Source organism: Peromyscus leucopus, chromosome 9, assembly GCF_004664715.2.
Source record: "Peromyscus leucopus breed LL Stock chromosome 9, UCI_PerLeu_2.1, whole genome shotgun sequence".
Classification (NCBI taxonomy): Eukaryota; Metazoa; Chordata; class Mammalia; order Rodentia; family Cricetidae; genus Peromyscus; species Peromyscus leucopus.
The window spans coordinates 48,581,766-48,595,485 of NC_051070.1; the positions used below are offsets into that span (position 1 = coordinate 48,581,766).

Here is a 13,720-nt window from a genome sequence, read left to right on the forward strand (position 1 = left end):
AAATGTCATTTATCTTGGCTACCAGTGAAGATCCTGCTTTGATCCCCAGCACTGCAGGGGTGAAAAGAATGCCTAGAATTGTGTGATGGATTTTCAAGCAGCCATAGTAGAGAGACCTCGGTGAGTAATGAGAAGAAGCCATACAGTGGTACACCAAGGAACCAGAAAATCTCAGCAAAGGAGAACCAAGTGGATGTTTGGAACTGAAAAATATATTATCCACAATGATGAAACCTGATGGAGAAGAGTGGAAAAATGGTGGGATGAGCCGGAATGACAGGATGATAGACATGACTTTAAGACCCAGAGGGAAAGCAAACTGAAAACAGATGGATAGAGCTTGGGAGCCTGTGAAGGAGTGATGTGTGCAAAGAGTTCAAGAAGAAACATCAGTCTCCTGGGCATCCTTGTGAAAGAGCCTTGTATTTCTTGACACACAATAATAACCATGGTTGTTTTGCAAGTTGTTGTCATTGGGAAAATTTGGCAAATAGTGTATGAAATCTGTCTTGCTTCCTAATTCTCCCGACTTCTTTCAAAATTCAAGTTTAATTTTAAATTATGTGTCTCTGTGTATGTCTGAGTATGGGTATGCATATGAGTGCAGTACCTGCAGAGACCAGAAGAGGGTGTCAGATCCTCTAGAGCTGGAGTTAGAGGCAGCTGTGAGCAGCCTGATGTGGGTGGTGGGAACTGAGCTCAGGTCTTCTGGAAGAGCAGTATATGCTCTTAACTGCTGAACCATTTCTGCAGCCCTTCAAGTCTAATATTGAGAATAAGGATCATTAATTGATTTCTCAACTAAAATGCTTCCCTTCATCCCCCTCCTACCTCATACCAACTCCAGCGAGCTACCCAGATTTGGTTTTTATCAGTCCATTCATTCTGTTTTTGTATTCCCATAACCAAAGCTAGGAAAATATTGAACTTCAGTGATTCCAGTTTTGGTTACACAGGTGTGTAATCCCAGTACTGAGGAGGTGGAAACAGGAGGACCAGGAGCTCAAGGTCATCCTCAGCTACATGGAGAGTTTGAGCTACCCTGGACTACATGTGCCTCTATCTCAGAAACAAACTAAAAAAGGATTTTATTATTTCTGCAGTTTTTAATTAAAACATTTCAGTACAACTGAACCTGTCTTTATATAGAGGGTTTTAAAAAAGAAGTTTGAAAATATTTAATGAGTGTTTTTCAAACATTCTCTCTGTGTCTGGGCTGTGTGTGTGTGTGTGTGTGTGTGTGTGTGTGTGTGTGTGTGTGCGCGCGCGCGCGCGCGCGCGCACACACACACACATATATGTAGAGGCTAGGAGATGACTCCTCAGATGCCATCTACATTTTTTTTTTGAGTCAGGGTCTCTCTCTCATGGGCCTGCACCTTGCTCACTAGGCTGACTGGCTAGCAAGCCTCGATGACTCCCCTGACTTCACCTCTCCACTGCCAGAATTACAGGCATACACTATCATACCAGACTCTTAGGGGGTCTGGCATCAAGCAGGGGTCCTTGACAACACTTCGCTGACAGAGCCACCTCCCCACCTTTAGACGCTCTTACCCTTGCCCCCCCATTGAGAATAGTGCTTCAGTTCATAAATACAGCTGTGTTTAAAGCTTAACTTGCTTCAGTGCCCATCGCAACTGGCTCTTTCTGCTTCCCACCCCCCCAGAGCATCGAGATGAGGTTGAAAGTGACCCTGCACGAAGACCTAGGCGCAGCGCTCATGGACGGTGTCGTGCTCTGCCACCTGGCCAACCACATCCGCCCGCGGTCTGTCGCCAGCATCCACGTCCCCTCACCTGCCGTTGTAAGTATTGCCAGATAGAGGAAAACTGGCGTAGGACAAGCTCTCTTTGCACAGAGTTGTTGGTTAAAGAAGCGGGTGAGGTCTCCGGGAGTCTGCCCGGATCCCTTCGGTTGGGACAGAGCAAAGGGAGCCTGAGGAAGCACCACTTCCGGTAAAGAAAGGCTGTTAACAAAAACAAAAAACAAACAAACAAACAAAAAAAACCATGTATGGGGAAGACAGAAATAACTATCTCAGGTGTGGAGTTTAAAGAAGTTACAGATCGATACCCTGGTTTAAAGGCCATAGAGCACAGAGATTTGGCCCTTACAAAGGGGTCTTTGAACAGCAAGGTGTCTCTTCAGAAGGCTGTCTGGTCGATGGCTTTTTCTAAGTGGACTCTCGCGTGCTTTTTTCTCAGTAGGCCTTCACTAGCTATTCATTCCCTAGATAGCCCAAGCTGAGCCCCCCTGCCTCAGCCTCCCCAGTGTGGTCGTTACTGATTGGGATCTCTTCTCTTTATCCCATCATTGAGGGTTTTGCTGTAGTTTGTGAAGGTATATAAATATAGAAAGCACCCTGAATAGCCGACCAATCCAGGCATAACTGGTTTTTCTCCTCCCTTCCTCAGACCCAGGGCGTCTGCCGGCCAAGCAGGTGCTTTCCTAGCCCTTGTCCTAGATGTCACAGAGCCGGGGTCAGGTGACAGAAAGCTACAGGGGGCCATTTGTGACCCTGCCTGCAGGAGCGGAGGGATCATAGATATCAAAGATAGGCTTATCTTATAACCCACATAGGGTTATCCGAATAAGAACAGAGAGAGTTTATGTCAAAAGAGTGGGTGCATTAGGGAAAGTTGAGGTGCTTAGGGGCTCAGGTGCAAGGTTGGATTAAGATTCCAGATCCACGTCTAAAAGCTTTGGGCAAGTTGCATCCTGTCATTAGCTTGATATACGCCCTTTTCTAGAATAGACCTGATCTCGAGAAGATGAAATGAGGTACCAGAGAGGCAAGCCACGTAAATGAGTCACTTGCTACTATGTGTGTTTATATAGCAGAGCCGCTAATCTTAAGGTATGATTTCGACTGTGTAATCAGTGTGTCAGGTGGCCACTTGTGTGAGACCCCTGCCCTCCTGTTTCAGGGAGCTCTCACTAGGGCCTTTTTATTCTACTCTGTTTTCCCCTGGCCACAGAAAGATGAGCTAGTGATCTCATTTCAACCGTCAGTTCCTTTTCTATAATATTGACTGCTTTTTTTCTTTCAAAAGTATGGCCACTTTTATTTTTCTTTTTTTTGCCTCAGAAACATTGGAGGGGTAGCAGTATAACTTCTCCTTGAAGTCTGTCTCTAGCAGCCTTACTGTAGGACAGTGAATTCTATCATTCATTGCAGTGCAGAGGTCTCCAGTCTCTTCCTGTTACTGTTATTAAGACTCATATTTATTTTTTAGTTCTGTGTGTAGGTGTGTGCACATAAGCACTGGTGCCTGAGGCCAGAAGAGGGCATTGGATGCCCTGGAGCTGGAGTTGCAGGTCTTACGTGGGTGCTAGGAACTGAACTTGGGTCCTCCCTTGGCCACAAAGCCAGTTCTCCATGACATCGTGTGAGCTGTATGCCCCAGTTTATATGAGACATACTGGGTTCTCTGGCTTCCAAATGAAGAGTGCACTGTTACCTTGAAAGGTGTCAGGAGACATTAAGAATTGTGAACTCTTACACTTTTATTTATGTTTCAGGAAAAACACTATACTTTGGAAGAGATCTTTTCATTTTAATAATTTTTTAATTGGAAAAATATAGGAAAAAGTGCTTGGTAGGAGAAAATGGCAGAAGCAGCATCCTTCTGTCTTTACCATTAACAGACTCCATACATTTGTGTTTTTAATTATGATCTTATATATACTATGTAGTGGCATTTAAAATCTATGAGAGCCTAAATTGTCAGTCATCAGATCTTCCTAAGCATCCTTTTTGCTGTTAGGTTACAGGAGTCTGTCTGTTACAATTCACTTTTAAATGCTTACTAATAGAAATTCTCCTGTGATCTGCTTGAAGTATTTTTGTTTTTAAAGGTTGTGTGTGTGTGTGTGTGTGTGTGTGTATAGGCATGTACTTGCCACAGTGGGTGTGTAGAGATCACAGGATAACTTACAGAAATTGGTTCTCTTCTCCTACTGTGTGGGTCCTGGAATCGAACTCAGGTCATTAGGCTTGGCAGCAGGTGCCTTGACTTACTAAGCCATCCTGCCAGCGCTTCAGGCAGTTTCCGATGGACCCAGCCCTGCTGTAGCCACAGAACCTGGACCCGTGGGTGCCCACCACCCTGCCCACCTCAGTTCCTGCTCTACGCCATGAGAATTTGGTTTCTTTCTATCTTCCCTCATTGCAAGCCCATCACCAGTAAGAACTACCCCCATGTCACTCTACACCCTCCTGGCTTACTGTTTCCAGCTACACCAGAGCTGTGTGGCCCAAGGTTTGTGTCTGCTTGTTCCACTGGTGTGCCCTCAGCACCAAAGGCAGCCTGTGTAGAGTAGACAGCCGATACGGTAGTGTCTGCACCATCGACGATGCCGACGGTGCCTGTCCCAACCGTACCGCTGCAAGCATTACGTGTTCTGGTCTTTGATTTCATGAGCCCCGTGGTGTGTGGTTTTTTTTTTAATGCCAAGCTCAGGGAAGGTAGTTTGGATAGTCATTGCCTTTCTCAACATACTGAAAGTTTTCCTTCGGAGGAGAAAAACTAGTTTTTCTTCAGTTTTCCCAGCTGTAAGCCAAACATCGGCAGCCCCCCCCCCTCCCCACTCCCCACCCCCATTGGTATAGTGAATGTGAGTTTTGATTGGTTAATGGTGAGACTGAACCACTGTCACAGCACTGTACCTGAAATAGGAGTCCATGATGGCGGACAGTGGAGCCCTAGGACCACAGGATGCCGGGCTTCTGGTGCCTCACTTCCTCCGGAACCTATTCTTCTCTATTCCTCGTGTTCCCTCTGATCCTCCTGTCTGTGTGGCTGGGCACAGCTGTCCTGTGTCTTTCTGTGACCCTGTGACAGGACTTCCTCTTCTGCCTTCAGGGATAGTATTGGTTTTGCCTCTCCGCTCAGTTTCAGCCACACTTCTTGCTTTCCTTTTTAAGGAGATTAATAGTGGAATATTAAAAAAAAAAATGGTAAGACGTGTTTAAAACTTACCTCCTAAAAATGTTCCTGTATGAATCAAATGAACCTGTTATCCATCCACACTTTCCAGGTCATCAAAGTGAATTTTTATTTTGGGGTGGGGAGGGGACAGTTAGCCTCATGGATTTTAACCCTTTGTTTGGAAATACGTTTGTGGTTGGAGAAAGGTGATATTTGTGGTATATTTTTAGGTGAACTAAAATGGGTTATCCAACTGTATGGTGTGTATTTTTGTGTGCATATACACAGATACTTAGAGGTGTGAGCAGAAAACCTGGCTAACATATATGTCAGCATATCAGCATTACAGACTTGTGTCTATCTAAACATCTCTCTACCAAGCACATATAAAGGCCTGTGTATGCATATGCATGCACAGTTAAAGAATATGACCTACAATATTAAGTTTTTTTGTCTCTAGATGGATGTTTCTGGATAGCTTTTTATCTTAATACTATGTTGTTTTCTGTATGTTTACATTTCTAGCCCAAACTTAGCATGGCCAAGTGCAGGAGGAATGTGGAAAACTTCTTGGAAGCATGCAGAAAACTTGGCGTTCCCGAGGTAATGTAAGACTCAGTTCAAATGGCCACGTTTTGATAAAAAACGTCATTTTAGCTGTTTGAACCATTGAATAGACATCTTGTTTTGGTTTCACTTTTTTTTTTAAGTTTCAAGAAATCATCATGAATAAGTGACATATATTTTTAGCTGAAATTGTTATGTTACAATGAAATTAAAGTGGTTTTACATGTATGTTCAGTTCTAAGGAAAGGGGGGAGTCATTTTTTTTTTGAATGTGAAATTCCAAATTTGAAAGAAAAGGGCTAATATCAGTAAATTGATAAGAATCAGTAAGTTATCTAAGCAGAAATCGCTGAGACAATGAGTGGCCTAGGACCAGATCCATAGAGTAGCTAAGAGGAGCAGGTCGGAACAGGAGGGTTCTTTAGCCTGGGCTCTGATGCCATACTAATGGCTGGCTTTCATTCCCAGTAGCTGCATTTTAAGATAGGAGTCAAACTAACGTTCGTTAAAAATACAATGATTGCTGCTGTTGTCGTTGGTGATAACAATGCACGGGGCGTTGTAGTTTGCTCACTGCATTTTCATTTTATGCTTCCGTCTGCTCTAGGCCCAGTGTGCAGCTCTCTTTAGCTCACCTAATTACACAGTAAATATATGATTATATATTTAACCATCCCCACTCCCCATCCCGGGCTCAGCCTATAGACACCCACAGGAAGGTGCTCAGGGCTTTTAGAGACTTCCATATTTAATTTAACAGAAAATGACTTCAGGATTTAGGTAGCAGTCATAGAAATGAAGATGTTCCTCATCATTGTGGTAAACAGAGATGAGTAGAAATTACATTTCTTATGGCTTCTATGTTTCCTAATGATATAGGGACAAAGCAACTTAAAAAAAAACCCGAAAACTCTGATGGGAGACTCTGAGCTGGTGTATCACATTTCAAAGTATACTGCACCCCTCTCCTCCTAGCCCCCCACATTCCTTTCTTTCTCCCTCTTATTTTGGCTTAGGGGAAGGTTAGAAGGATTCTCTTGTTATTTGAGAAAAGGGAAACTATTATTAAAGTGTCCTTACATCGAGCTGTGGCAATGAAATTTACCAACTCCATTGTTTTGCAAAACAAAACCTAATTTTATTTACTAGCCGAAATGTTTTCATGATCAGTTCTGCTTTCAACTCCATTAATCTGTGCCTCTGTGTCGTTTGTGTGTGTGTGAATACCAGAAACACTCTTGGCTTCAGATATCTGTGAAAATACAATTTTTCTGATCATTTGATTCTACCATGGGCTATTAAGAGTTCCCGCTGTGAATCGGAACTCTCAAGCCAATCGCAGATGATAAATGACCCGCATCTGTGTTGGAAAGCCCTGAGGAGTTATGAAGGATCATTCTTGTCACTGTCTCTTGGCTTACCCTGGAACAAAATGAAATGTGAATGCCCTTACTAAGTGAGAAAAGGAAATTAAATCACCATAAAAAAAGAGCAAAACATTACAATTTCTCAATATGCCCCTATCATGATGCCTTTAATTGTAATAGTCAACTCATAACTCCCAAGAATGGTGAAGAAGAGTGAATGACACTTGGCAGAACCACATGACCCAGTTGGTTATACTTGGCTATTTTTAAAGTTGTAAGAGATTTTCAAGAGGGGTGTGTATGTGTGTGTGTGTGTGTGTGTGTGTGTGTGTGTGTGTGTGTGTATCTACTGTAATTTCCACTGGTTGCAAGAGTTACCTTAGATCACTGCTACTAGAACAAAAATGTGCATAAGCAACTAAACTTCTTTCCTGAGAATTTTAAGTAAGGAAAACACACTTGCATGGAAAACCGGAAGTCCCCAATTGGGAAGTAATTAGCAATTCTTCCTGCTTGCTCAGAACAGAATGTGCTCATCTCACAAATGCATGAGGGAATGTTTCATTCAAGGAGGTGACATGAAGTTCATCTGTTGTCTGAGACTGTGTTAGTTCTCTTTGTCATAGGATCACCATTTGGAGTTACAGCCTAAAGTCGGCATAAACACTTTGTACAGTTTGTCAGGTACATAGGGGTAGACGCAAGAGCTGAGCAGATTTAGTTAAATGATTACGTGCAAAGTCAGTTGATGGAGCTGGAAGGGCAACAGTTTTTAAAATTGCCCTTATTTTTATAGTTTATTCCATTTTTTAGAAATCCCTACCAGTACAGTCAGTGCTTATTAAATATTTATGTACAATTGAACAATTGATCCTCAGAGCCAGGTGGTGGTCTGTTGATTATCTAAGAAGTGTGCCCATGTGGGATGTGTAAGGCAGCATTTCAGCTCACTAGATGAATAGTAGAGGGTGTGGATGAAGCTGTCGCCCTGTGCTGTGTGAAGCTTACTCCTTACAGTAAGGGGTTCCAGGCTGGCTTTTGTGCACTCATAGTGTCTCTGGTAGGCTCGATTCAGAACTGTAGACAGCATCAGGCAACAGGGATACCCTGTGTGAGGCTGATGCTGGGGCTCAGATTGGCAGCTATCTCTGACCTCGGTGCAAGCATCACCTTGGCCTTGAGGACAGTGCTTGATGGGCTCCCGAATCATTCAGGATAGAGTCGTTGTGTCACCGAAGAATCTGAGTCTGGTTAAGTCTTGGGCGCACGAAGCCATTTCTGCCTCTGAACTTCCTTTGTCATTTCTGGGTCAGCCGGGTCCCCCTGTTGACAGGTAACAGGTTCATTGTGGGCTATCATTCCACATCTAGACTACTTTAGGAACATTACTAGTAGTCTCTCAGGTTGAGAGAAGTCTCTCATTGAGGAAGAATCAAAAATATTATCCCGCAGATACTATGCGGTTCACTGGGAATGTTTCCACCCAATTTTAAATAAGTAACCGTGGTCTTAAAACCATGGAATAGTCTTTCTTACAGAAATACCTGTTTAGATGGGGGTGGGGTGGCGCTTGGATCAGAAAGATACTTTCTTTTCTCACTGCTCTGACCTTGCCCTGCTTTACAGTCTCTAGAGAGAACATAGAGAAGGAAGTTAGACAGTGACCCAGTCGGTAGTGGGTGTGGACACCTTGGCAGGCAGTGGCCCTTCTTCCCTCCTTGGTGACCAAGTCCCTTCAGAAGGATGCAAGGCCACTAATTTTCATTCCAGATTCACAAGGACAGGCTGTTGGGTGGACCTCAGTTGCCATACCAAGTGGAGTTAAGAACAACATGGAGAATTACTTGCAGATGCTAACACTGATTCTGTGAGCATAGGCTTAATTATGTTAGAGATTTTCTCCTTTTTTTTTTTTTAACACCTTTCAGTATTTGGACTTGTGTTTTGTAATGAGATTTTCTACAGAAAGTAACGATAAGGCTTTCCTACATTACACATGCTGTGAAGAGTTAGATTTTGCAGACGTGATATGGATCAGATTTTGTCATCCAATGGCAAATTGAAACTATAGTTTTGTTTTCATTTTTAGGAGAAATGAGTTTCTTATTTTCTTTGAGTTTGTCTCAGTTTCCCACAAACCAGTGACTTTAGTCATCCCTTTAAATTGAAACCAACAGTTCTTTGAAGGGTGGACATGAGATTCTTGGCATGATATTTATTTTGATTCAGTAATCTTACTCGTTTATTCTGTAGCTGGGTAAAGAAATACAAAGTGACAGGTTTGTTATTACACTGATTTGTAAATTCATACTTTTGGAGGAACCTACATTTAAAGTCAGCTCATCTCTTTTTTTAAGATTTATTTTTCTTTCTAATTACAAGAATGTCTGTGGGTTTGTGTGTGTGAGTACAGTCACCCATGAAGGCCAGAGGAAGATAGCAGAACCCTGCAGCTGGCATTTAAGGCTGTCTCCCCATCCCCACCAGTTCTTTTCTAAGGACCATACACTCACTCAAGTGAGCATCCTTTCCCTGGGGTGAGCTTCCTGCCCACCTCTGACCAGTAGCCTTCCAACCTATCTCCAGGCATAGTTGAACATAAGTCATTTTAAAAGCAGCTTTTAAAATGAGGGTTTAAAAATTTTTAAATACAAGGACACTTGTATTTAAATTTTTTTCAAATATATTTAGTTATTTTTTTCAAGATGTGGACCACCTTTTTTTTTTGATGTTTTACTGTTGGCAGTGACTTAGGCAGAGAGGAAAGTTTTACAGTAGAGATCTAATTTTTAATAACAGTCAAATTACATAGTAGATAAATCAGCTTGACAATATTAGAGCTGCCCTCTAAGTCCGTAAAATGGGCAATTCTTTATTGCATACTTGGAGAGAATTCGAAATCCTCCACCTTTCTTCCCTGCGCCAGACTGTATACCTGGTCACCAGGTTTGAGAGATTACCAACATACTATTCTATGATATGTTCAATCAAAACAGAAGCATATTGATTAAGTAAATGCATTCCAGTTTTCTAACTAGAACTTCTGCCTGGATAGGATTAGCTCTTAGAATTTAGACTCAGTGGCACCAGTAGTGTTCTAGTTGGTTTCTGTTGCTGTGATAAACACCATGACCATACGCAACCTGGAGAGGAAAGGATTTGTTTCATCCTACAGCTCCCAGGAAATGGCCCACCACTGAAGGAATGAAGGGCAGAAACGGAAACAGAGGCTGTTCAGAAGCACCACTTACTGGCTTGCTCAGCCACTTTTCCTTATACAGCCTATGCCAACCTGCCTAAGGGTGATACGTAACTCACAGTGGACTGGGCCTTCCTACATCAATTTACAGTTAAGAAAATGCCCACTGACATGCCCACAGGCCAGTCTGATGGAGGCAGTTCCTCAGTTGAGGTTACCTCTTCCCAAGTGTGTCAAGTTGACAACCAGCTAATAACAACAAGCTGTGTCAGCTTGACACAGAGGCATATGACCTTCCCTTGTCCCCCAAATCTCTTGCTAATATAACAGTATAACACTTAGTACAACTTTAAAACTCCCACAGTCATTAAGATGTTCACCACTCAGACAGATGTGGTAGCACATGCCTTTAATCCCAGCACTCAGCAGACAGATACCTGCACGTATTTGTGACTTTGAGGCAGGCCTGGTCGATATAACAAGCTCCAGGCCAGCCAGGGCTATGTAATAAGATCTTGTCTCAGAACAAAATTTGCTTTAAAAGTCAAATGTCTCTTTAATAGTCCTAAGTCCTTTAACCGTGGGCTCTTATAAAATCAAAAGTAAGTTATATGCTTTTTTATTTCAAGAGAGAAAACCGGGGTACAGTTACGGGAAGAGCAAAGCCAAACCAAAATCTAACTGTAAAAAGCTCAGTGTCGGGTACCTGGACTCTCTTCTGATCTTCTCCTCTCCAGAGGGCTTAGGCAGCCCTGCTGCTCTGGCTTCTAAGTCATATAGCCTGTCTCATAGGCTCAGGCTGGCCTCATTCCACACCTGCCTCTGCCCTTAGCAGACATCCCCTGATCCTGGCTCCTCCGATATCCCAAGATTTCCACTACTGCTGAGTGCGCCTCACTAGTGGCCTCTCCTAGTCTCTCATGATGCCCAGCCTCAGCTTCTCGCCATGATGCCTTCCATCCTGGAGTCTCTCCTGCAGCTGAGGCTGTACTTTCACCAGTGGCCTCTCCTGGGATCCTTTCAGGGAGACTAACCCGCCACACAGTGTCAAGCCTCAGCTGCTCTCCACGACACCTTCATGCCTTCAAAACCAGGACCATCTGGGATGAGACTCTTAGACATTATTTACCAAGTTCCGCTGACAAACTGATGTGCAGTCTCCCCCCTTCACTTCCCCCCTCCCCACCTCCGACTGGACCACAGCTTCTGGGTGCTGACCCGGAACAGCACTTCCCAGAAGACTTGACCCCTGTGATGCTGGTCTCTTTTCAGTCACGGGTGATTGTCTCAGCTCCAGCTGCCCAGCATTGATTTGTTCCAGGAAAGCAAAGGTTTCACTGCAGTGGTGCTGGTCTCTTGTTGTTCACAGCTGACCAGACATCGCAGATGCTTAATTTGAAGCAACTCCAAAGACATACAACCAGCTCCAAAGACAGACTTTGAGGAAATCTCAAGCTTCCTTCTGAATCTTCCCAAGTCAGGCCTCCATCGTCAGCAGTGTTCTTCGCCTTATCTTCCAACTCCCCACAGTAGCTCATTAAGCTCTGAGCACTCTATCACTTCTCTTGACAAAGCTTCAAAATCCTCCACCTTCCTCCCTCAAAACAACCCAAGGCATGACGTGATGTTCAGGTCCATCACAGCAACACCACTGTGGTACCCATTTCTCCCCTAGTTTGGCCTCTGTTGCTGTGATAAAACACTGTTCTCTGGCTGTGGAGAGACACCATCACCAAGGCAACTCTTACAAGAGAAAGCATTGAATTGGATGCTTGCTTACAGCTTGAGAGGTTTAGTCCATCATGGTGGGCAGCATGGCACTGTGTAGGCAGGCATGGTGCTGGAGAAGTAGTTGAGAGCTGCATCCTTATTCGCAGGCAGAGAGACAGAGACTTGGGGCCTGGCTTGGGCTTTTGAAACCTCAAAGCCCACCCCCAGGGACACATTTCCTCCAACAAGGCCATACCTATTCCAGCAAAGCCACACCTCCTAATCCTTCTCAAATAGTGCCACTTCCTCATGACTAAGCATTCAAATATAAGCCTGTGGGGGGCCATTATTATTCAATCCTCCACATGGACCAAAACCAGCTTGGGTCAGGAAGGGAAGCCAGAGCAGAAAACCAAGGCAAGAACTGAAGTAGAGGCCATGGAAGAACGCTACTTCCACTGGCTTGTTCAGCCACCTTACACAGCCCAGACTCACCTCCCCAGGGCTAGCAGCATCCACAGTAGACTGGGTGCTCCTACCCCAGTTAGCTATCAAGAAAACGCCCCCCACAGACATGCTCACAGGCCAGTCAGATGGAGTAAATTCCTCTGTTGAGGTTCCCTCTTCCCAGGTCTGCCAAGTTGACAGCCAAGATTAGCCATTATGAGGACTCTTCAAACTATTCCATAAACTGGAAAGGGAAAGAACAATTCTCAGTCATTTTACAAAGCTGGCATTCTATGAACACTGGGGGTGGAGTAAGACAAATCACAAAAAGAAAATCACAGACCAGTTTTCTTCAGTAAAACAAATTCAACACTACACAGGTAATCATGATAAATTGGTTCCATTGAAGGGATGCAAGTGTGGTTCAACATATAGCAGTCAGTAAGTACGACGTGAATGTAAATAAAACCCAGGACAAGGACATTGCTGTGGAGGCAGAAACAGTCTTTGACAAAATCCAGCATCACTTTATGATGAGAGTTCCAAAAACCTAGAGTTAGAAGGATCCTAGTTAACCTAATAAAGGCTGTGTGTGATAAACCTGTGGCCATATATTGAATGGGGACAAATTGATAGCACGTCCTCTAAAATCAGGAACAAGGCTCTGATGTCCGCTTTCTCCTCTCCTGTTCGTTATGGGGCTTGACTTCTTTGCTAGAGCGGTAAGTGAGAAACAGTGATAGAAAAGGTGAGAGGAGTCATGCTATGACTGTTACCGGACAATAGTTAAGAAAACTCTGAGGTCTGATGATCACATTCCGCCAAGTGCCAGGGTGCAAACATCGACACACAAAACTCGGTAGCTTTTCTGTATGGCAGTTATAAAACCACCGGGGAGTGGACCCTATTGACAGCCTTCGAAAAAGCTCAGATACCCAAACTGAGGAGGCATGTGCCAGACGTCTACAAAACAAAAACTTGGAAATGCTGAAGAAAAAAATAATTGAAGAAGATACTAGAAAATGGAAAGACCTTCCATTAGTGTGTAACAAAATACGATAACTGTGAAATTTGCATAAAAGCACAAAAAGCCCTGGATAGGCCAAAGCAATCCTGAGGAAAAAACAAAAACAAACAAACAAACAAAAAAAAAACCCAGAAATTAATGTGCTGTGGAATATCACAAAATTTCATTTCAAACTATGCTGCAGATCTATAGTGGAAAAAACAAAGTGTCGTATCAGCACAGAAGAAGACCAAGAGAACAGGATAGAGGACCCAGAAGTAAACCCTTGCAACTCTAGCCATCCGATGATCAACAGAGGTACCAAAAACAAGCACTGTAGAAAAGATGGCCTCTTTAACAAATAATACAGGGAGAAATGGACAATGGCATGTAGAAGAATAAAACGAGTCCCCCCCTTTTCATCCTGTATAGAAGTCAGTTAAGTTTGGATCAGAACTCTTCATGAAAATTTGGAAGCACTGGAGGAAAA

At 43.5% G+C, this 13,720-nt stretch overlaps 1 protein-coding gene across 5 annotated transcripts in view; it reads left to right on the top strand.

Moving 5' to 3' along the window:
* Positions 1-13,720, top strand: part of Lrch1 (leucine rich repeats and calponin homology domain containing 1) — a 200,575-nt gene that overhangs the window by 172,834 nt on the left and 14,021 nt on the right. For all 5 annotated transcript variants that reach the window (XM_028878101.2, XM_037208390.1, XM_028878107.2 and 2 more), the window contains 2 exons: positions 1,670-1,807; positions 5,460-5,537. In XM_028878101.2, coding sequence (XP_028733934.1) covers positions 1,670-1,807; positions 5,460-5,537 — 216 coding nt within the window. The remainder of the gene's footprint in view (positions 1-1,669; positions 1,808-5,459; positions 5,538-13,720) is intronic.